The 23,097-nt window shown below is 39.6% G+C and overlaps 1 protein-coding gene across 1 annotated transcript in view; it reads right to left on the reverse strand.

The window, feature by feature from the left end:
* Positions 1-23,097, reverse strand: part of b4galt2 (UDP-Gal:betaGlcNAc beta 1,4- galactosyltransferase, polypeptide 2) — a gene marked incomplete at both ends in the record, with an annotated part of 132,850 nt that overhangs the window by 71,360 nt on the left and 38,393 nt on the right. Inside the window, 2 exons of the mRNA XM_083927896.1 lie at positions 4,842-4,958; positions 6,210-6,328. Coding sequence (XP_083784022.1) covers positions 4,842-4,958; positions 6,210-6,328 — 236 coding nt within the window. The remainder of the gene's footprint in view (positions 1-4,841; positions 4,959-6,209; positions 6,329-23,097) is intronic.

Genomic DNA, 23,097 nt, shown 5'->3' on the forward strand with positions numbered 1-23,097 from the left:
GACAAAACAAGACATTTGAAGATAACACATCGGGCTCTGGGAAATAGCTACATGCATTTATCACTATTTCTTTCCATTAATTCTAGCAAACATTCAATTGATTAACGTGTTAAGAAGAAATTACTTGCAGCCCTAAAGCTGCCTTATTTAAGATCTGGGATAGGTTTGAAGTTATGTTTTTAAAAGATTTTAAATTTGGGGTTTACTTACAGTACTAGCTTTTCCTGGAGCTCTCAACCATATCCCATAACCTTCTTCACCTAAGTTTAAAACTTTTGTCATATGACAGCAAGGATTGTTGCGTATGTTTCTCTGTTCAAAGATGAAAACATTTTTAAACAGAGAAGGGGGTTGGGAAAGAGATAGAAGATACCATAAATAGCAGAAGATATTGTTGAAAGCCCAGAAAGAAGGTAGTAAGTGAACCTTGGGTTGGGAAATCTGTGTTTCGAAGTTGAAAAATGAGTTTCATGTTTTAGATCTCATTAGATCTCAAGACACCGAAGGGACAATCATCATTATAAATATTCATTATTATATGAAGAGCATTCCTCTTCAGTGGCTCCTGTTTTAATAAAATATATTGCACAGCTGGATTTTGCCTGTAAGCTGGCCAGGCCACAGGCAGTTTGAAGTTATGATGGGGGGATATTAGGGCTGGAACTATCTAAAAATACCATGTATCAGATATATAGCCTAGTAATTACATTATTTTTAATCAGATATTCTTAAGGACATGTCATGCAATCATGCAAAAACTGAAATAATGAGGCAACTTGCTTAGGGATTACTGTAACTATCTTAAATTAAAGTGAAGTGAGATTTTGAAACAGTAGGAGAGACATTGCTGCATTTACACGTTCACATATTTATTTGGCAAAAAGGTAAACAATTGTTTGCCTTCTAGGTAAGAATATAAGTACTTTTACATTACCAAACCTTTAAAAAAAATGAAGAAAATAGGTTTTCTTTCACTAAAATATGAAAAAACAGCAATCTATGAACTGACTGAAATAGGCTACATCAGGGATATTCAATTAATTTGGAATTGAGGCCGGATGACGAAAATGATCCAAAATGAGGGGCTGCAAAAATATGAGCATCCCATTAATGGATACTGTAAAACAATACAGCGACATAGGAGTACATACAGTATATTGTCTTTATTTTATCAATGTAAATATTAGTCATAGACCTCAAAGTGCAACAAGCTTGTCAAAAAAACAATCCTTGTTAAATGAACAAACCTGTTAACCAGAGGTTTTCAATTAATTATTGGACTAAAGTAAAGTTCTAGGTTCTTCTCCTTTACTTTAGTATTTTATTTACATGCTACTTTATACTTCTACTCCACTACAAATCAGTGTAAATATTCTACATTTTACTCCACTACATGTATCTGATTATTTCAGTAACTAGTTTCTATTATCAGGCTGACAAGCACACATGAAACATTAGTTTATTCATCAAAAACTGGACTGACACAAATGAACATAACATAAATGCAGAGTAGCATGATTTTTCTGAAAATGCCTTCTCAACTCATCCTTTTTACACTCAGATATGGCTGCAGAGTAAACACAGGCTTCACAGTGACAGAAACAAAAACTTCTCTGTCCATTCTCTGGTGAACTGGCCATTTTCTGTGACAACCTTTCTTTTTTTTTTAAAGTAGAAAGAGACATTGCGGTGGTGATTTAACCACAGATTTAACCAGACTGAAACGATTGAGAACAACAACAGAGCGGAGCCTAGTGAGCTGTTGCCAAGAGGATTCAGAAACCCACGATGAAGAGCGTAGTGAGAGCGCGAGTAGCAGAGCAACTGGAGCAAGTCTCCCAGTGCGCCGGGATTTGGTAGCGCTGAGATGGATGCCAGAGAGGACAGCGGTCATGAAGGCTTACGCTACACGTTGCACTTCATAAACCGAACGGTAAACATGTGTATCGAACCGTGACATGCGTACCGAACGGGACAGATCCGTTCCACCCCTAGGGGGTGTATAGGTATATATATATACAGTATATATATATATATATATATATATATATTTGTTTCCACAAAACAACTGTCTTGACTCTTAGGACATGACATCCATTATCTCTAGCAAGGATGAGACTTGAAGGGGGAAGATTATCACCCCCCCCCCATTCCCTTCCAGTGGCAATGTGTTTAGAGGTTCCAGACTTTCACTCATTTAACACTCGAGCGAGCACGATAGAAAAGTGCTCTCCACTGTCCTCTCAGAAAGTGGCGCCAGGTGCAAAGGTTTAATCGCCCATCAGGACTTACTGTCATCAAAATCCCACCTCTGTCGCTTTGATCCGTCCTATTTGTAGTCATCCTGCGTCACTGTCTGTTTTTGTATCCTCGTGTCCTGCCTGACCCTCTAAAGGAAATCCAGGTAGGTTTGAGGACTTGAAAAAAAGTAACAGTGAACAAAAGGCAACAAAAAAAACAAACCCAAAGGTAATACATGCCCCTCCTATAATAAACTGATCCGATTTTGATCATCTGTCAACAAGACTAGCATCAAAACTCCACTACAGGTGGCATCAACGTTGCACCTTCTTCGGATAAATTATATATTTTCCGTAACTTTTCAGATTAATTGGGAGGAAGAATTAGTGCAAAGTCTAATATTAATATAAATCATGCAGCAGCAGTGATCAGATCTGGAGCTAATTGCAAAATGATACATAAATAATATTAGATGAGCAACTGATGAATAAAAACATTTATAACCTTAAGATGTCCTTCTTTTTTGTTTACCCTTAAGCAGCTGCTGATCAGAGTCAGTCCTTTTAGGAAACCGTCTATAAAAGTTTTCAGGAGAAGCATTCTCAGTAGTCATTATTGTAGCGGAAGTGAAGTAGTTCTTTGGGTCAGTTTAAAATCATCGAAAAAGTGGAAGCAGAAATCAACCCCACAGCACAATGTGAAAGTATTCCTCTGCGAACGACTAAATCAGAGTGGAGTACATCAGTATCTGAAGTGACGTCGCTGTCAACAGTAAATGATTATGATGACATTATATAACTCTTGTGGGTAGGAAATAAAACAACAACACATGATAACCTACTGTACCAACAGTCAACAAAACTCTCCTGGAATTTCTGAAAGAGGGACAAGAAGGAGAAAATTCTGTCTTATTATGTTTGTATATTTAATCTGTTCTATTTGGTAAAATGACTTTTTTTTACCTTTTATTCTCTGTACTTTTATTTGAATTGATAATGACGTTAAATAAGGACCTTTTTATTATTCTTATAACCAGTCATAAATCAGATTAAAACTATTTGACATGTGCCCAGACCACACAGCAAGCCACACTGCCAAATTGAGAGTATATACAGTCCTGTAGCAGTAATGGAAAGTTAATTGAGAGATGTGCCAAGCCCTTTCTTAGAGATATGAGAGGAAAGGGAAAGTTGGGTTTAAAAATAAATTCTGAATGTTTCGCCTGCTTGAACAGCTTTACAGTACATTTCAAATAAGAAAGATTCACAGAGAGACGCTCAGAGACAATACGTCTGTTTCTATGAGTGTGTGTATAAATGTAAATGTGAGATAGTAAGACACTGGAACATCGCTGTACCAAGAGCAGAGCACAGCAGGGCAGGTGGAACCAAAGGTCTGTTCCACAGAGGGAATGATCAAGGTGTTTTGCGAGGGCCGCGCGAGAAAGTCAGCACTGAAAAGAGAGCTCATTACCCATAATGTAGAAGAAGAAGAACTCTCACCCAACGCAGCGTGACAAACTCACACACACTCTCATAACATTGCTTAGAAAATCGAGCTCCTTGTGCTTTTGCTGAACGGAGGGCACTGGATGTAAATATGTTGCTGATTTTCACTGCAGATGGGTTTTTGTCAGAAGAAGAAACAGTCAATGAGTACCAGTTGGGGATGAGAGAAGAGGGAGAGCATATTCAAGCTTTAAGGGGCTTGAACATCTGGAAACAGACGTCTAAAGAGCAATAATAAACTTTTTCCACCATGTTAATGAATGACACACCTGAGGGTGGGGCAAGGCTTACAACGTAACATGAGCAGGTAGATCTATTCAGGGGCCTCATGACAGAAAGATATACTAACTGCTTGTTCTATTTTAAGTTTCAAAGAATGAACAAAACTCTATCTTCCTATTACAGAAGTAATTCCTAAATTCATGGCTGTGTCCGATCCTCTCCCAGACCTCCAAACTTAAGAAATCCTATAACTATAACTGTACAATTGATTCTTCAATTGGCACTTGTCATGCCTGTATTTTTTATTAGAGTGTACCAGTAGGCTCCTCAAGATGGACAGCCATAACATCAACATATTTTACTTGCTAGCTAGCTTGCTATCAGGGACAAAAAATGAGAAAAAAATAATCTTTTCCATCTTTGTGTTTGGGGTCAACTTTGTTGAGCTACGGTTGGACAGAGAAAGAGCCTTATACCCGTTGACCTACTTATATTTTACAGAGAACAGTTAAACGAGCAGTGTGGAGGATTTAGGGGAATCCATTGGCAGAAATCTGATTTTATATTCATGACATAGAATCACGTGAAACTAAGAACAGTTGTGCTTTTGTTAGCTTAGAGTGAGCCCTTCATATCTACACAAGGAGTGGGTCATCAACCATATTGCACTGCCATGTTTCTACAGTATCTCAGAGAGGACAAACCAAACACTGACTCTAGAGACTGATTTTTTTATGTTACATGAAGGCCACCAGTTCTACATACTTGGAAAAGAAGGGGTGAGGGGAGAGGTGTTCATTTGTCTGCATTTGCATTTGCAGCGCTGGTGTTACTTCACAGTATGTCTGCAGCATATCTCGCCCGATCTACCTGGTTGATGATGTAGATGCCGTAGTCAATCTTCTGCCGTCTGAGAATTGGGTGGAGGTAGTGGAGCCAGTACTTTAAGTGGTTTTCTCTGTGACGGAACGGGATGATAAGGGCCACCTAAACAACAGGGATAGTTGGGTTCATTATTTGTTTGTACTATAAAACATATCCATCCATTTGTATCAGTGGGAGATACGTTCAAATGCATAATTAAATGAATGCTGGTAAAGAAAACAAGTATAATTATAAAGGTGCATAACCTGAAACTTTTACGGTTACAAGACAGTATTTCTATTTCACATGTCCACAGAGTGTTTCAGTCTTTAAGTAATCACAGGGTTAACATTCTTTTTAGGAAATATTTTTCTCCAGGAGTTCCTTCTTGACAATACAGGATGAAACATATAATTTACTGGTAGGCCAAGCATTGACACATTTAACCTCAATTTTATCTCCCTCTCTAGGTTTACGTAGGTGAGTGAGTGGTTAAATACAATTCAAATTTCCCAGAACAACATAGATTATTTCAAGGCTATCTTGTCATTTAAATCAATTTCCATGCGTTTCTGACCGGAAAAAAAAGGGTCTCCAAATGTCCACATTTTTCAGGATGTGTGGGAACCCTGAATGAGCTTTGTTTCATCCTATGGTCACTGTTCTGCACCAGAAAATAATTCCTCTAGTAAAAATCCCTCTGGTTAATGTTACAGTGTACATAAAGTTGATTTATTATGAATGAAGCAGCTCAAGGAAGGAGCTCTCTAAGACATTGCAGCTTTGAGACAGATGTGAGGCAGTTTTCTATCTGCTTCAAGTGAGTCATTCTCAGCTCCAAACAGTCCAAGGTTGAACTGTTATTTACTGTGTAAAGACTGACAGCAAACTGACCTTAGTTTCTGTATATTTGGGCATTGTGATGGGTGATTAGTGTCAACTTTACTGTTAAAGGAAGCACCCTGACCTCAGTGAAGTATAATTTGAAGGATAAAGACTTAACTAGACTAATATATATGACTAAGACTAAATACAGTGCCTCACATTTCCTGTGAGAAAAGAACGCTATTCTGGTTTGCCTTTCTATGGAAGCACTGTTTCTTAAGGAAAAGGAACAACAGATCCTAATAAAAATGAGTAGAATGACTTAGTAACTTGTTTGTAAATTGACATTTTAGCGCATACATTTTACTCATACTTTTGACTTACTATTTCATCATTTTTCACAAGTATTTTAATTTTTATCATGCATAAGTTTGTGTCATCTCGTTTTTTTCTTTTTAATTTCTTACATGGCTTCCATGATAAAATGCTTGAGTATATACACTTTATTGAAAGTATGTGAAATAAAGGCAGAGATACATATAAACAGACCTTCCATCTAGGCCGACAATCAGGGGGCGTGTAGCGGCCTCCCTCCGTCACGTTGGGGTTTTCTTTCTGCACTCGCTCCATCGTCTTCTGGGAGCTGAACTCGATCAACAAACGCCCCACTGAAGAAACAAGGAAAGAGGAAAGAGTTAGTGAGATGGAGAGAGGGAACGAGGGATGTATAGAGGAGAGAGCTTTTCCCTTCAAAGCAATACTGTGCATGTATCAAAGCAATATGTGCAGAAATAATGGTTTCAAGGGATATGCTCTGCATAATGCAGCCTTTAATAAGATGCACAGGCTTCAGGAAATATATATCCCTATAAAATAAACAAATATTTTGTGTGAACACAACACCAAAGGTAATTGCTCAGTCATGAAGCCACACCATATGTTATATCAAGCAAATCTATCCATCATTCCTTTGAGTACTGACGCATCAGATGCTATCTAAGTGTGTATATTTGTGTGCATGAAGTTGCGGGCTCAGACTTATTTAAAAAGAAGGGTTAGCCTTAAATCTCTGGCCTGCACAATAAATAAATACAGCCCCTCATTCAGGGAGCCGTGATCATTAAAATATTGAGCGAGCTCTGCTGTTTGGGCTCGAACCAAAGTCCTGCAACCATAACCCTTATTTTAACAAACCCGATTTTGAGCACTCCTTCTCTGGCAAAAGGCCACTCATTAAGTGCATGTTTTTCTTCAACATCAGTGTCAGAAAAACAACTCATTAGTTCATTTACAAGGACAAAAACATGATTTTTCTCACTCATAATCTATAAATAGAGTGTCATTTGATCAAAGATTTACCCTTTACATACCTGTGTATCTAAAGCCAGATATATCTTCTTCCTCTGTGACACAGAGCTTAATTGTTGTCCAAAAACTATTAAAGACACTTCAACAAGCCAAACTGTTGCACTGGGTGACTTGTGACTTCATTACAATGAACCTGGGGACTTTGATTTATATATCTTGTATACATAGTTCTGCTGCCTTAAATACACACTAGCACACAAGAATATGTGTATCAATTCACAACTGAAAGTAGTCCCCACCAACAAATGCACTATTTACTTGTAACTGTTTAAATCGGGATGAGGGCTTTCAATAAGGAGTGCATTTATGCTTCAAAAATAATACAAGTGGTGATCATTGTGAAGATTATCTTGCTAAATATGTATGTAAGTATCACAAATTTTGTTTGCCACAGAGATTATTTTCAATAATCCCAAATCAATGGAAAAACATTCTGTTGGTGTTTTATGGAGGGAGCCAGGGTGATGTTAAATTCTGGGTTGGCCCTTAAAACAAAAAATCCAGTCAACCCTGCAGCACTCTATGAAAGCCCTGTACTGCAGAGGAGAGAGAGAGAGGCCAGTAGAGGTACATGACTTAATAATCCACTTAGTATTGACATATGAGCTTTGTGCTGAAAGGTCTCCTCCAATCAACGCTTCACGGGCGAGGATTAGATCGATGCCAACGAGGTTACATGTTCATAACACACCTCTTTATCATACCCACAAGAGCTGAATACAAACAGTCCCAACCGCCTTTTCCCCCAGACCGCTTTTACACGTCACACTCCTTCCTCTCCACACTCATGTTCCTTTTTTCCTCTTCCTCTCTCACACTAGTGAGGCAGTAAGTAGAACATGGCGTTTTCTTCTCGCCTCAGAATGATGTTGTTAGTGCTCAGACAACAGGAAAAAAAAGACAACAACTAAAAATTCTAGCATAAAAAGATGCTATTTTAATATAATTAGTTCTGCTATTATTATTTTTTTACACTAAAATAATTTCATCAATCAGTGCAGTTACCTTTAAGTGCCAGGTTAATAGTGTGGTAACGTATTCTGTAAAGGTTACATATTGCTTAGTTTTGCTCAACTCTGGATGTCTTTGGGATCACGATTATAATTAATCATCATTATTATTTGATTCCATATACACTCAACAATTGAGACAAGACAGCTTAATATTGCTATTCCACAAAACTTCAGACTACACCAAACACATAAAGCGCTTTGTCCTAAGCTATTAATTATAATGTGAAAATAAACTTTTCTTTTCTACTGACTGAGCCTCCCACTTTGAATACATCTCATCTCATCTCATCTTCAGCCTCTTATCCGGGGTCAGGTCGCGGGGGCAGCAGCTTTAGCAGGGGACCCCAAACTTCCCTTTCCCGGGCCACATTAACCAGCTCTAACTGGGGGATCCCAAGGCGTTCCCAGGCCAGTGTGGAGATATAATCTCTCCACCTAGTCCTGGGTCTTCCCCGAGGCCTCCTCCCAGCTGGACGTGCCTGGAACACCTCCTTATGCGTTATTATGCCAGTCTTAAATCCAGCACAAAGCAATGAGAGCCTAGTGTGTTTTCAGTGCACTGTGTCTCGGCGGAAGACATGGCTCCGTCACAATTATATGACTGTGTGTTCAGTCAGTAGCTGCACAGTAATCACTCTTTTTTCTGGAATCACTGTGCTGTATGTTGTGTTAAAAACTCCATTCAAACATAATGCATGATTGCCCTAAAATCTAACATGGGGTCCATATTTGAACTGATAGCGATGCAATGTTATGGGCGCATAACATTTAAAGTACAAGTTTTCAGCATTAGTTGGAGCGTTCGAGTGCTATTGAATAGCTCTGACATCCAGTATTTAATGTTTACCTCCAAATATCAATCGATTTAAAGGTATGTTTCAACATTTGGGGAAATACAGTTCTTCACTTTCTTGCCAAGAGTATTGATGAAAGGATGCATACCACTCTTATGTTTGTGCATTCAGTATGGAGCTAAAGCCAGGAGCTTAGCTGAGCACAGAGACTGGAATCTAGAGATGTGTCACAGCAGGTTGATGGACTGACACCACATAATTCCCAGGTTTTGTTCAGTAGCTGTTTCCCCCCGTGCTGCTAAGCTAAGGTAATGGCCTCCTGACTCCAGCTCTGTATTAAATGCACAGACAAGAAAGTGCTGTCAATTTTCTCATCTTTTGGAAAGACATAAGTGAATTTCCCAAAATTACACACAACTACTGCAATTAATGTTTGTCTTCGGCATTTCCCGCCAACACACCTCTTCAATACAATGCTGTTTGGTAGCTGACCCAGAAAACCATCTGTCTGGAAAAAATAGAGAGAATCTGGATTTTGTTGATTGTGAAATGTTTAAACCAACTGATAAAAATTGATGAGCTGCACAGGAAGTGATGCGCTTCACTCTCGCTGCTTATTTGGTGAAAATCAACTTGTTTTGATTTAAAAGATGGTGACAGGTAGAGGTCAGAGAGTTTCCAAATAGTCCCGATGACGTGTGTAGTGGAATTTCTTAAAAATAAACACTGACATCACCCTGTTTTACTCTGACACATGACATGAATAATACAGTGTGTGTGTGAGCGTGTTTGTGTGTGTGTGTGTGTCTGTGTCTGTGTGTGTGTGCTTATGTGTGTGTGTGTGTGTGTGTGTGTGTGTGTGTGTGTGTGTGTGTGTGTGTGAGAGAGAGAGAGAGAGTAAGAGAGAGAGATTAATTGTATTTTTTAATAGGATTTTTTTGTGTTAAAATATTAATGTGTTATGCTTCTGCAATTTTGTTTACATGATATTCATGCCAATAAAGCCAATTGAATTGAAAATTGAATTGAGAGAGGTGGGGTGGTGTTGCATGTTAGAAAATAGAAATAATGTAGCTTTGAGTTAATGTACTTTATGTGGAGGAAGAAGTAATGAATGGGACTTGTAATGTGTAATACACGCACACGCACACGCACACGCACACACACACACACACATACTCACAGACACACCCTTGCGCATAATATCTCATGGTTATCTATTTTGTGATACTACATTAATACATTATCACGCTGCTCTGATTGCTCTATCTTGGACACCCACTGCACTTTGGGAGATACAACACTGATTTGTCTGCAAATATATACTGTACAAAACACACACACACACACACACACACACACACACACACACACACACACACACACACACACACACACACACACACACACACACACACACACACACACACACACACACACACACACACACACACACACACACACACACAAACACACACACACACACACACACACACACACACACACACACACACACACACACACAATAATAATAACCAAGTCTCTGAGCTGTTTGTTAGCAGTGAGCAGTATGTTAGCAGTAAACATACATAAATACACTCTGGTTGCCTAGGATACCTTAACGTCACTGTCAAAGCTTGTATCTCATTGGTTGCGCGTTTGAAAGGTCAGCAGCAACTAGATTGAAGTTCAAATGATTTGAACTTTGAGCGCAGCAGCAGTGAGGAAAATCTGAGCAGTGCGGGCCGCTACCTTGGGCGCTACCGCTACATTGTGCGTGACTGCCTCCTCCATAGGAAATAAATGGAATGTCCGGCGTAAAGCGTTTTCACCGCGTATTACCTGTAAGGGCCTTAAGAAACCCACTACAGTTACCGAACTGTGGAACAGACTGCAAGAAGAATGGACCAAGATCAAACCAGAGCAGAGTGAGAAACTAGTGATGTCCTGTGGGCGCAGACGTGCTAAAGTCATTCAAAGCAAGGGCCTCTACACTTCCTATTCATTTTTTAATCCTATAGCCCTGAGAAAATATTGTTTAAATCTTCTCTTCTGACGCAAAGTTTACTGTTCTCTAATTTTGCTCAGAGTTTTTTTCACAAAACAAAGGTTTTTGTTGAAGTGCCTTAGTAAAAAAACAAAAAACATTGCTAGTACAGCAGTTGTATAGCCACAGCGGATAGCCTATAAAATTATGCACAATCAAAAATCAAGTATTTACTAATTCTAAGTATTTCTAATTATGATCTCTAGTGTAAACTAATCAGTTTTGGGTCACGTCCCATTCTGTTGCTGCAGATATCTGATCTGTGTCAATCAAAAAAACTGTTTTTTGAGGTGAGACCCAGAGTGTGAACTGTGAAATGCATGTGGAGCTTCATGTTCCTGCCACTCTCTCTGTTTGGATGGATCACATTTTGGATTGAGTCTCATAAACCTTCGGTCCCCTTAGCATAGGGACATTTGTCAAAGAAATATATATGCACCCCCGAATGAGGTAGGTTGTCCAATTTGAATTGGGTAAACAATTTTTGATCAGTGAAACCTCTAATCCACGCCCTTAACATGTTTATTTCTGCTGTAAAGTTGGGCATGTTAACATGAGGTCTATGGGGATTAACTCAATTTTGGAGACAGCCTCAAGTGAGGGTTCAAGAACCTGAAGTTTTTGGCACGTCTGCATTCAGACCAAACTGTCAGAAAGTTGGGGATTGTGTAAGCACCATATTCTGATGAAAATAAGAATGCATGGAATTAAAAACAAGATGATATCTCTGGTTCTGCTGCAGATTGAATCACTTTTTTCCTGTCAATTGTGAATTCAGGAATGCCATGGTAATTCATTGGAATATGCTTTTAAGGGTAACTACTTCTACATTGAATAGCAACTACATTGAGATGTCACGTCTACAATATGCCTGCATAGGGTTTCAAATTCTGACAAAGTCTACACATGACGTTACATTTTTCACGGCCTCTAAGGAGAAAAAAGGCCTAATTTTGTAAATAACTGTATTTAATGCTTTATCTTTAAGTATGCCATTCATAACAATGTCTTTGTTCAGTGATTGCAATCAAATCTGTAATTTCTCTCCACTATTACATCTCCGTGCAGAGTAACTGAAGGCATAATCAACACCAACAAAACCTCTTCCTGCAAGTGCTTGGAGTTTAATCTTAATAAAGAGAGAAAAATAAACTGAGTTGGGACTACACAAGTTTCTTTTTCCTCTAAAAGCTGAATCTCTGAACATGAGACCATGACTTGCAGAGTTCTTACAAAATGGTGACAGACTGGTGTCACTGGTCAGCCCATCTGACCACACAAACTACACAGCAGGCTGTCTGTTTATCAGCAGCCCTGTTCGGAGACTTTTTTGTGCCTTCGTGTTACTTAAGTAACAACTGAAGCAGTGCCAGGATCAGATTTTACAGAGTTTATAATTGCGTTTTGTTCTTTGGCTTCAGGATGATGAGCGAGTTGAGAGTCACAGAAAGAAACAAGAGGAAATAAAGTGAAAAGAGAGGAAATAGAGGGAGGTAGAGATTGTTAATCTCCTGCTACCTCCCACTGACGGACTGTGACAATAGAGACTTTCAGCTCTTTGATTCTTATTAGCCCGTCCACTCTCCCTTTCTCCTCCCTTTCAATCATTTACAAGTGCTTCTACCAACTGTGGACTATAATTGCTGGTCTTCCAGAGAAGTGGGGAAAGAGAGAGAAAGAGATAGAGGTTGAGGAAGAAAATGAATTGAAAGGGTGTGAGGGAAAAGAAAGTCTTCATGTCAAGCAACTGCGTAGAATGTATTTTCCCTCTCCTTCTACAATATCTTTCACTTTGTTTATCTCTTTCTCTTTTTGTCCTAATGTTGTCATCCCCTCATCCATGTTGTGGATCTGTCCTCTGAAAGTGGCTAAAATCTGTGTTCAGCTGTGTGTGTGCTGTCTGCATGTAAGTGTGTGTGTTCGTGTGAATTTACTGGATCAGAGGATTAATGGAATCTAGGAATCTCCTCAACACGCAAAATCCTGTCAACTGTGTGTGTGTGTGTGTGTGTGTGGGGGGGGGGGGGGGTGAAAAAGAATGTATTTACATCCTGCAAACAACAAGCACAAAGGGTTGCAGAGAACACCGCAACATCCACAAACTGACAGCTTTGTTGTCACAAGTCATGTTGCCAGAAAATAAGAAGCCCAGGCGACAAAAAGAAACAGCAATGTTATGAGGAGGATAATGTGAAACTGCTGGTTTTCAATGACTGAATAATAACAATCTTGACAAGAAAGTGTTTAAAAAATGAACTTAACTCTCAGTGAAATAAACAAGAATCAAATGGCTTCCTGGAAGGTGAGGAAAAAATGTTTTAAACAAAGACAATATGGCATATACTGTACATCGCACAAGTTGTGAGATAACAAATAGAGAAATAAAGCTGCAAAGTGAGAGAAATATTTTGAAAGTCCTGTTCATTTACTGCATGTTCGGTGAAGGACAGTTGAAGCACTTCAGGTTCGGATTGCAAGACGCTCTTCCAATGTATTCATTCAAAAGGAGAGGAAGATAAGTCAACCACGACTCCCAAAGGGCATTCTTGTAAAAAATTCACAAAGCTTAATATGAGGCAGCAGGTTGAACCTCAAATGATGCTATGTAGAAACATGTTTCCCTCAGAAGTTTCAATTAATTTACTTTTTGGATTCTAAATCTGGTACAGATCTTATTCCTGCCGTCTTCTGTGAAGCAGCAGGAGCAGCAGCAGTCGAAGGTCATGGTTGTCCTAGCGTTTAAACTGATACAAAAAAAACATAATTACTTGGAAACCAAAATCCATACAATGCTCATAAAATAAACCTATAATATTGTTAAACTATCCGGGAGACTCCAGTGTTTATATGTCGAGAAACACTGACGATATCATTAAAAGAAAACATTTAAATGGGAATTTAAAGTGGGGAAACATTTCTTCTAGAACCAGCGGGTATACGTACTTTGCATCTCTATTAAAAACAGGGCCAGTAATGACAGCATTAAACATGTAGGATCAATGAAAAACCAGCAGTATTATGAGAAAGACTGCACCACACACAGTGTATGTATATATAAATAAAATGAATAAATAAAAATAATTGTACAGGTTTTGTATATTACTTTCTTCAAAATTCCTGTTTTTCCTTACTGTAAAATGAAATCCAAGATAAACAGTTCCCCTTGGATTTGTTTTCTTCCTATGTTCAGACACATTTGCAGCGAACACTGTTTATTATTTTCTGCTGTAACATGCGGAAAACGACCCGTGTGTTACACAAACAAGCATTATAAGGATTATATTCATTTCAAGCTGATGAGAGTAATTATAGCGTGAAACACTTCAGATACAAGTACTGATTCTGGGAAAAGTGCTGTTGCTTACATAAAGAAAAAAACAAACAACTTTTATCAGCATTTACCGAAGTGCTACTTCATGTACTGTTCAATACCAGTGTTGTGGATCATTAGGCAAACAAGCACGGCAAGAAAGCACTTAATGGCTCGAATCCATGTGCACAGTATGTTCACCAATGCGTTTTTGTTCTGAGAGGGAAGAAGCTGGAAGTGGGGGGGCATGACACAGATGGAGAATACATGCAACAACAACATTGTATCCTGGCGTGAGGGACAGGGTGTGAAAGGGAGACAAAGATGGTATCAGAAAGAATAGAGGAAGAGAAGAATTGAAAAAAGGAGAATAGTACTTTAGAGATGAAAGGACAGCAGGGGGAGAAAAACAGAAGAGGAATGGAACAGCTGAAGAAACGGAGGAAGATAATAAACAGCACAAAGCGGGGGGGGGGGGGGGGGGGCTACAGATTCCATGGCAACACAACACTAGTGAAACCAAGGTGCTATTTCACTTCCCTGCAATACTCTTACTGTCAGGTTTCTAATGTGCTTTGTAATGCACGCTGTCATCTGTTAAAATATCCAGATAGGTTAATCTAATTTATTTTATACATTAACAAGAAGTGATAATGAGTTCCTTCCAGGGTTCCCAAACCTTCATAATCATCAAATTCAAGGACTTTCCGTGGCTAACTCCTCAAATTCAAAGACTCGACACGCCATAGTTTGAGACACAGGTCAAGGCTAATTACTGATACAGTACTGAGAATTTGTATAATGAGAACAACAATTAAACAGAGTGAAGCTCAAATGTGTGAACACTTCTCAGTTGTGCTGTGTTAGATGCACACACAAACACGCGACAGTCGCACTTTCTTGTGGTAGGTGGTGTGTGAAACATTGACGCAACAGTAGGACGCACACAGGCAGTAGCCCATTTGCTAGGGGTGTGTAACTTTCCCTCTCAGACGATTCAACACGTATCTCAATACATTTTCTGCAGTACGATACGAAAACAATACCGCAATGTAAGGATCCGTTAGTTCATATAACACTGACGATATGATTCGGCTCTGATCTGATCCAGTTTCATTTCATTTCAAGGGTTCTCATGACATGCCATATATTTCCTATACCAATAGGGCTCATTGCAGCTCATTGGTCATGGTTGTAATTCATGAATGTCAACTGTTCTTTGTCTTATATCTGTAATGAAATCCTCAGTTCCAGGAAAAGAAGAAGACAGTGCAGAAGAAATGTGTGTTGTTTTTAATCACAAGGACTGTTGTTCAGTTGCCAATTATGCAAACGTAATCCTTGATTATCATCATCCTATTAATCTGGAATTAATCTATTCCAAGTAATCGAGGGACAGCAGCCACAGCAAAGCTGCGGTGTTTACTGGCTCTACCGACCATGCATGCGTCTCCCTCAATGCTGTTTTTGGCCGGATTGGACTGTTCTCCCTATTACAGGATATCAAATCTGCATGACTGGCAGTCGAGACGACAATGCCACTGTGTGTGTGTGTGTGTGTGTGTGTGTGTGTGTGTGTGTGTGTGCCTGCGTGCTTGTGTGTGTGTTTTGGCAGTACAGCTACAGGTCTCACTGCCACTGTCCAGCTGGCACACTGATGGATGTGGTTGTACACACGCGCACACACACACACACACACACGCACGCACACACACACACACACACACACACACACACACACACACACACACACACACACACACACACACACACACACACACACACACACACACACACACACACACACACACACACACACACAAACACACACACACACAAACACACACACAAACACACACACACACACACACACACACACACACACACACACACACACACACACACACACACACACACACACAGAGATAAACAAGAAAGAGAGTAGACTTCAGAGTTTGCTTACACTGATAAATAAATCTATGATGATCACGGCACAATTTTGTCGCTTCGGACATGAAAATACTAACTATCACAGAGGCATTAAACATATGTCACTGTCACTGAGCTTAAATGAAATGTTCATAATGGTAGCTAAAGGCTAATGTTAAGTGTTAATATCTACATATCTGGTACGTTTGGTGCTAACTATCCATCGCAGGCTAAATAAAACATTAGTGGGCTAATGTAAGCTGCTACCTTTGTTGCTCATAAACAGTAGGCTAAACTTAAGTGATACGATGTGAGTTACGTTAGCAGCTTTGTTGCTCATAAAAGATTGAGTGTAAATGAAACTTCAATGATCCTAAGCTAAGCTAAAATGCCAGTGAGTTATGTTAACCGCTTTCTTCTTTCATTTGATCATGAAACCAAAATTAGATCTCAAAATCCTATACTTCTTCAATGGCTACTGGATCACTGTGGACGGCCGGATGAACTGGATATCATCCAAACACAAATTTACCAGCGAGTGTATCGTCCTTGCTTGATTTAGAAGGATTTTCTTAGAAGCAGTAGGGCATTTCATGTCCAGCACATATTTCTCTCTGAACTGAATCTGACATTTGACATTTCTGAAGGCTGACACTTCTTGCATGCATGAGTGCATTTGTATGTGTCTGACACATACACACAAACACACAAACCCAGAGAGCTTCACTGTCAGTGTATCAGTCGCCCTATGTTCACGTCTGTTTTGATCCTCCTCTGCTTTAATCTCCTTTCCCTCTTTTCTAACTAGAATTTCTTTCTTCTGTCCATCACCATTAAATAATAATGTCCAAATATGTTCAGCTGTGTTTGGTGTGTGTGTGTATGTGTACGCAAATGTTAAACACACCCGAACATCAGGCGCACACACTGGTAGACGAGACTTCTTGAAAGAAACTAAATTAATTCAAAGCAGTCATGCCAAGGTGGAAAGAAGAAGCTGGACAAATAGAGGGCTAAATGAACACAAATACAATTGAAGTTAAATCTTAACGTGTTGGTAGAGAGAAAGGGATGTGCTACTCACAAACCTGAATCTGGGAAGAGTCTTTGACTGATAGCAGGGTGCCAGTGGAGTGACATGATAATCAGAGTAGATGGTCTCTAATGTTGAATCTTGTTAAAAGCCTTGCAAGAGCTTTCTAAGCTAGCAGGAGATGGAATAGAGAAGGACGAGAGATGCTTAAACATAAGGAGTCAACAGTTATCAAGGAGGATAGCTATAAAACAGATGGGCTCCTCAGTAAAAATGTGGCTAAATCCTCTAAATGAGTTCATTCCCTCATTAAATCACTGACACCCATTTGACCTCTTAACGTGCTTTCCCACTGGCTCATTGTTTATGTTTATAGTTATATTTGTATTGGGTGTAAAATGACTTAATGACCATAAGGGTAAAGTGCAGGCTATAAGTTTTAATTTGAGAGGTTTGAAGATACAAGATATGAACAGAACAACTGCAGTGTTTTTCAACTTTGCACCTTATGACTTGTTTTTTTGTTGCTAAGCTTAATTAGAGTAACAAGCAAAGAAAAACAACTGCAGCAGCAGCAGTATAATGAACCATAAGCAGCATGTCTACCTTTAACTCCACACACAGTGCATCACCAAAATTAGGAGTGACTAGAGTCACAGATGGAACCCCACAGAAAATAAAAGAAATAGAAAATTGATTTCAGAGTAATCACAAACATATGATTTCAAATGTACTGTGTATTATTTTTATTATTATAAAATGGTTTCTAGAAATAGAACTGAAGCATTTAAGTAGCCGTGTGAGTCTATCTGGTTAAGTCTGACTCAACACCCTTTCAAAATACGATTTCCGGGTCCAAACACTCGGTTGAAACAAAACAGACAGCAGCAGCCGAACATATGAACAAGTATGATCACCTCTTTCGTCAGTTAGACATATTTTTCATCGATGAGAAAGAGGTAAAATGCCGATTACGGTGTTTTTTAAAACTCAGATCTGTTCAAACAACGGGGAACACGGCACTGCAGCGTTGTAGACATACGACAGCTTGGACCCAGAAATCATATTTTGAAAGGGTCAAAGTAACTTATTTCAGCCGGATTAGAAGAGCAGGAGAACTGTGTAAATGTGACGTCACATCGAGATTTAGGGATTCAAAATAAATAAAAAAATAAATAATGTCACACAGCATTTGGATGAATTTTCAGATGAAGCCTTTTAGATTTCTGCATTGTCCATGTTTTGTCCTTGACACTCACAACGCGCGTGGTGGCCTGGTGTAAGATCCTGGCTGCGTCTGAAATTTCTCACTATTTATTATATGGTGCACTATATTTACCTTTCACCCTTTTAATATCATAATCAGAATTCTAGATGTGAAAATTAAGCTCTATTAAATCAACAACTATAAAAACAAGCAATAGAGCGAAAAAAAACAACATCTTTGGTCCCACAATATAAGTGGTCGCATTTTATAGACGCAAAAATGACAGTTCAACAACTCTACTCTTGCTAAAGATGATACCCAACTATCAAAAATCTCCATTTTCATAACCAACCATAGAGCAAACTATTAAGTATCTATATTACAGGGGGTAGTGAACGAGAGGTTGTTTAGGAACCAGCTCTGGCACCAGCCCTGTTTCAGAGGAAAAGTAGCTAAAGCTGTAGTGTGTAGGGAAATCTTGAAAAGATGGGGTTAATAATGTAAACTAAAGACTCTCTTGCGGTGAGATCACACAGCTGCGGCACCAAACTGATCCAGGCACCTTCCCTACTTTCTAACCCCGACCACACCCATCTTCGACCTTGACCTTCATTTTGATCTACGGTAAACTATACACCCAGAACGTTTTGTGACTGTATCTTGCTCAGTTGGGACGCTATTGCGGTGACACACACACGGACTCACAGAGTGAAAATAATACCAGCTTTGATGTAGCGACTGGTGATAATTTGATAGGACTGGTCTATCTGCGATTCATCCAACCAAGTGACTGCCTACACACACCAGACGAGTATGGTGGTGGGATACTTATGCAAAATGTTTCTAGGCTGCATTTGCCGACCCATACTTACAATGTGGGTGGTTTCACTTGAACTGCAGCTATTTCATTTTTATTTTTTTTACATTTAATGTATGAACATTGGCCGATGTTTTTCTCTTAAGCAACTAACAAATGAGGTAGAATCCAGGACACAGTAAATGAAATACAATAGCACAATAGATGGATCAATATGCAAATGTTTTTTATTACCAAGCAAAATTTTAATCTGTCCAAACAATCTGAAATAGAGGCAATACATTCACTAAAAGCTGCACTTTGACTGTGCGGAAAAGCACTGTGGTATTGCCCAAAGCAATAAGAGCATTGAGTGCATAAACAGAAAATATTAATATAAATAACAAGTTATAAGTGCCATTCATAATGGCGATGAAACAAAGAGACTAATGACTTTATATTAATAATTTAGTCCCAACTACCCACAACTCCGAAAATGTAATTTAAGCAGAGCTGCAGGTAAGACAGCGACAACACAGAACAATAAACTGTCTGAAAGTGAAAGAGTGTGTGAAAACCCCCCGAGGTATGAAGGAAAGTGCAGACTGTAAGAGAGACACAGACAGAGCCAGAGAGGGATGCTTTCAATCTGTCCAGATGGTGGTGTTTGCCCAGCCAGCAGCCCTGACAGACTGGTATGGACTTCACCACACCTGAGGTCTCTCCCGCTCTCCTCCCTCCATTTATAAACGTGACTTCAAAGATAAAACATGTTTTTACTCTGAATCTTTTATTCAGTAATCTCAGCTGCAGCGTACTTGCGTAAGTTAATGATTTATGCTTGAACTGTAGTTTAAATCAGCACTCAGTTGCTGGTAAAAGCCATTTGCATTCAACTTCACAGCACATTTGGAGTCTAGTTGGGGTTACTTTGCTACGTTTCTGCTTCTGTATCCAAATGTTACTGTAAATCTCCTGTTGTATCGTTGAAAAGTAAAGAATAAAATGAATGCATTTCTAAAAAAAACCTTTTCGCTTCCAAAACTTTTTTTTCCCTGGTTTAGTAGCAGCTTTTGTGTCTTGCAAATGAAAAATGAGAAATGACCTTACCCTACATTGAAGAAGTAATACTGTTCACACACACATACCCACAAACACACACACACACACACACACAGACAGAGAGAGATTAACAAGAAAGAGAGTAGACTTCAGGGTTTGCTTACACTGATAAATAAATCTATGATGATCACGGCACAATTATTAATTATACATGAAGAGCACCACACACACACACTCACATTATGACGTGTGTGTGTGTGTGTGTGTGATTCCCTTCAGCTTTGACAAAACGCACACCATAGCCAATTCAATTACACACCCACACTCGCACACGCACACGCACACGCACACGCACACGCACACGCACACGCACACGCACACACACACACACACACACACACACACACACACACACACACACACACACACACACACACACACACACACACTGCAAGGACTTTGGCTGTGGCTCAAATGGGAGCTGATTTAACTGATGTATCTGCAGCTTTGCTTTTCTGCTGGGTTGAAACCCCTGGCAACCCCACTCTATCTGTCTCCAAAGACACAGTGACAGATCCGACTGCAGCAGAGAGCTCTGAAAGACCTGAAAGAATAGAAGGAAGAGGATTGAAGAATGCTGGAGGGACAAAGAGGAGGAGGCAGATGGAGGAGAAATCGAAAGCTGAGGAAAGGGTAAGGGATAATGAACCTAAGGAAAGATATCAAGTGAGGCAGAGGGAGAAAGTAAAGTATGCGAGAGAAAACTGAATGGACAGGAAAGATGAAGAACAGGGGAGACACGCAGAGATAGAGGGAGAATGCAAGTAGAAGGAGGAGCGATGGGGAGAGAAGGACATAAGGCTTCTTTTTGTTTCCTCTCCTCCCTGTTCAAATGCTCTTTCATCTCCAGCCATGCAGAGATAAAGAGAGATACAGAGGAGAGGGCGACAGTGCTACTGCTCATCGGCAAAGTAAACTGATGTTTCTGCTGCCCTTAATTCTCTCCCTCTCCTGTGAAAACCTGAGTGAGTTGTGCCGTGTGCAGTCGTAGGCCTCCGTCGACCAGTCAAGTTGTGGTTTACATCCAAACAGTCCAGACTTAAACCCACCTTTTCCCACTAGGAAGTTTTGGGTATAATTGAAGTTATCACTGTATGATTCCAGTGAGAAACATGCTGCCTTCTCTTAAAAATTATTTTTACGGAGGAGTACAGAGGATTTAAAGATAGGAGCTCGGTCACATCGTATAATGACAATCACCAGTAGCTCAATATCAACTAAACCTATAGCTACAGAAATGGATAATGCTACAAATTCTTAAACACTGGATGCTTCAGATCTTCAACCTGAAGATCTGAACAATCACCAAAGTTTCATGGTTAGTGTCACTAATTCAGTGTCCGACCAAATGTTATATATGGTCACAATCTCCCATTGTGTTCCTGAGTTAGGAATAGGCGAATAATTTGTTAATGATGCCATGTACGGATGGAGGGACAGCCCGAAATGCCTCCAGCCGCGGCCGACGCGGAGGCATAAAAATGAGCTACAGTGTATCAAGCGAGAAATCACTGTGAATATATTTGGAAGCCACGTCTGAAATATTTATCGTCACTGTGCTGTGGATACAACAAGAGAGCAGGAAGACGGGGTGAAGGAGAGGAGTGGAGAAGAGAGAAGAGGAGAGGGTGATAAACTTACCAGCAAATCTCGTGGTAAACTGATCTTTCTGTCCCCTACGCTACAATCTACAGTTGCTCCTGTAGGGTCTCGGGCCTCTCTTGTTTGCACAAAACCTGCATTCAGATCCACAGTGAGGGGTTTGTTTATCTAGGACTCCTTGTTTCTTTTTTTTTGTTTTTTCCCCTCGCATGATTTTGATGAATTATTAATATTGTTTCTTGTACTTTCTTCTATCTAATACATTTCTCAGTACATGCATTACAGCATTCCGAAGCAACATAATGCGGTATTTGCCGCTGAAAAAAGGCAGATGGAGTTAATTAGATAGTACATGTGTGAAATTTCATGGAAAACTTTTTGAACAAACTACAAGTCATTAATCTACAGCCGGCAGCATTCATAAACTGAAGAATATGTACAACTGAAAGGAAAAGAAAGTGTAATTTGGAAAGGATTATGGTTTATATTGCAGCGTATTATGCTCATGACTCAGAGGACAGGTCAGCTAGGATTAAAAGAAAATAGTTTCCGTTGTGTGAAATATGTCAAGCAGCTGCATGAAAGCCATATGAGTAAGGAGTATTTGAATGTGATGTATTGCCAGACATTTGCTGACAAAGGTGTTATGGGGCCGATATTCAAATACCAGCCTGCCACATGCCGCTGCGGGAATACATCATGCAGCCTAAGTCCTGCAAAAAAAAAAGCTTGTATCACTGCAGCCTGCTTTTATGTTTTTACAGCATTTCTAGTTTCCTAGAAACGTAAGAGTTTGTGATCTAGGAGATATGTCTTCATCTTAAATGGGGGTCACTTTCTGCTCAAAAGGCACAGCAACAAAAAAAACGCAAATGAGTAGGAGGTTGTTGCAAGAAAATTCAATGGATTCAGACACAGACATAACATTTCTGCAGCCACAAGAAAAGTAGAAAGGCCACCCAAGAGGATTCCATCACTTCATAAACAATCAAGTGAAACATATGCATCTGCAACTCAAACTAACTGACGCTTGCCTCCCTTCACTGGCTTCAAGCACAGCATTTACTTCAAAATACTGTTAATTACATACAACGTCTTGCATGGCCATGACCCAGAACCTACGTAAAGCAGAGTTATTGAGCCCTTATTCACCCTGTCGCTACTCTGATCCTCGGATGAAGGCCTTTTTTCTACATTTAAATCCAGAGGAGACCAT

This window comes from Echiichthys vipera (genome assembly GCF_963691815.1).
Source record: "Echiichthys vipera genome assembly, chromosome: 15".
Classification (NCBI taxonomy): domain Eukaryota; kingdom Metazoa; phylum Chordata; class Actinopteri; order Perciformes; family Trachinidae; genus Echiichthys; species Echiichthys vipera.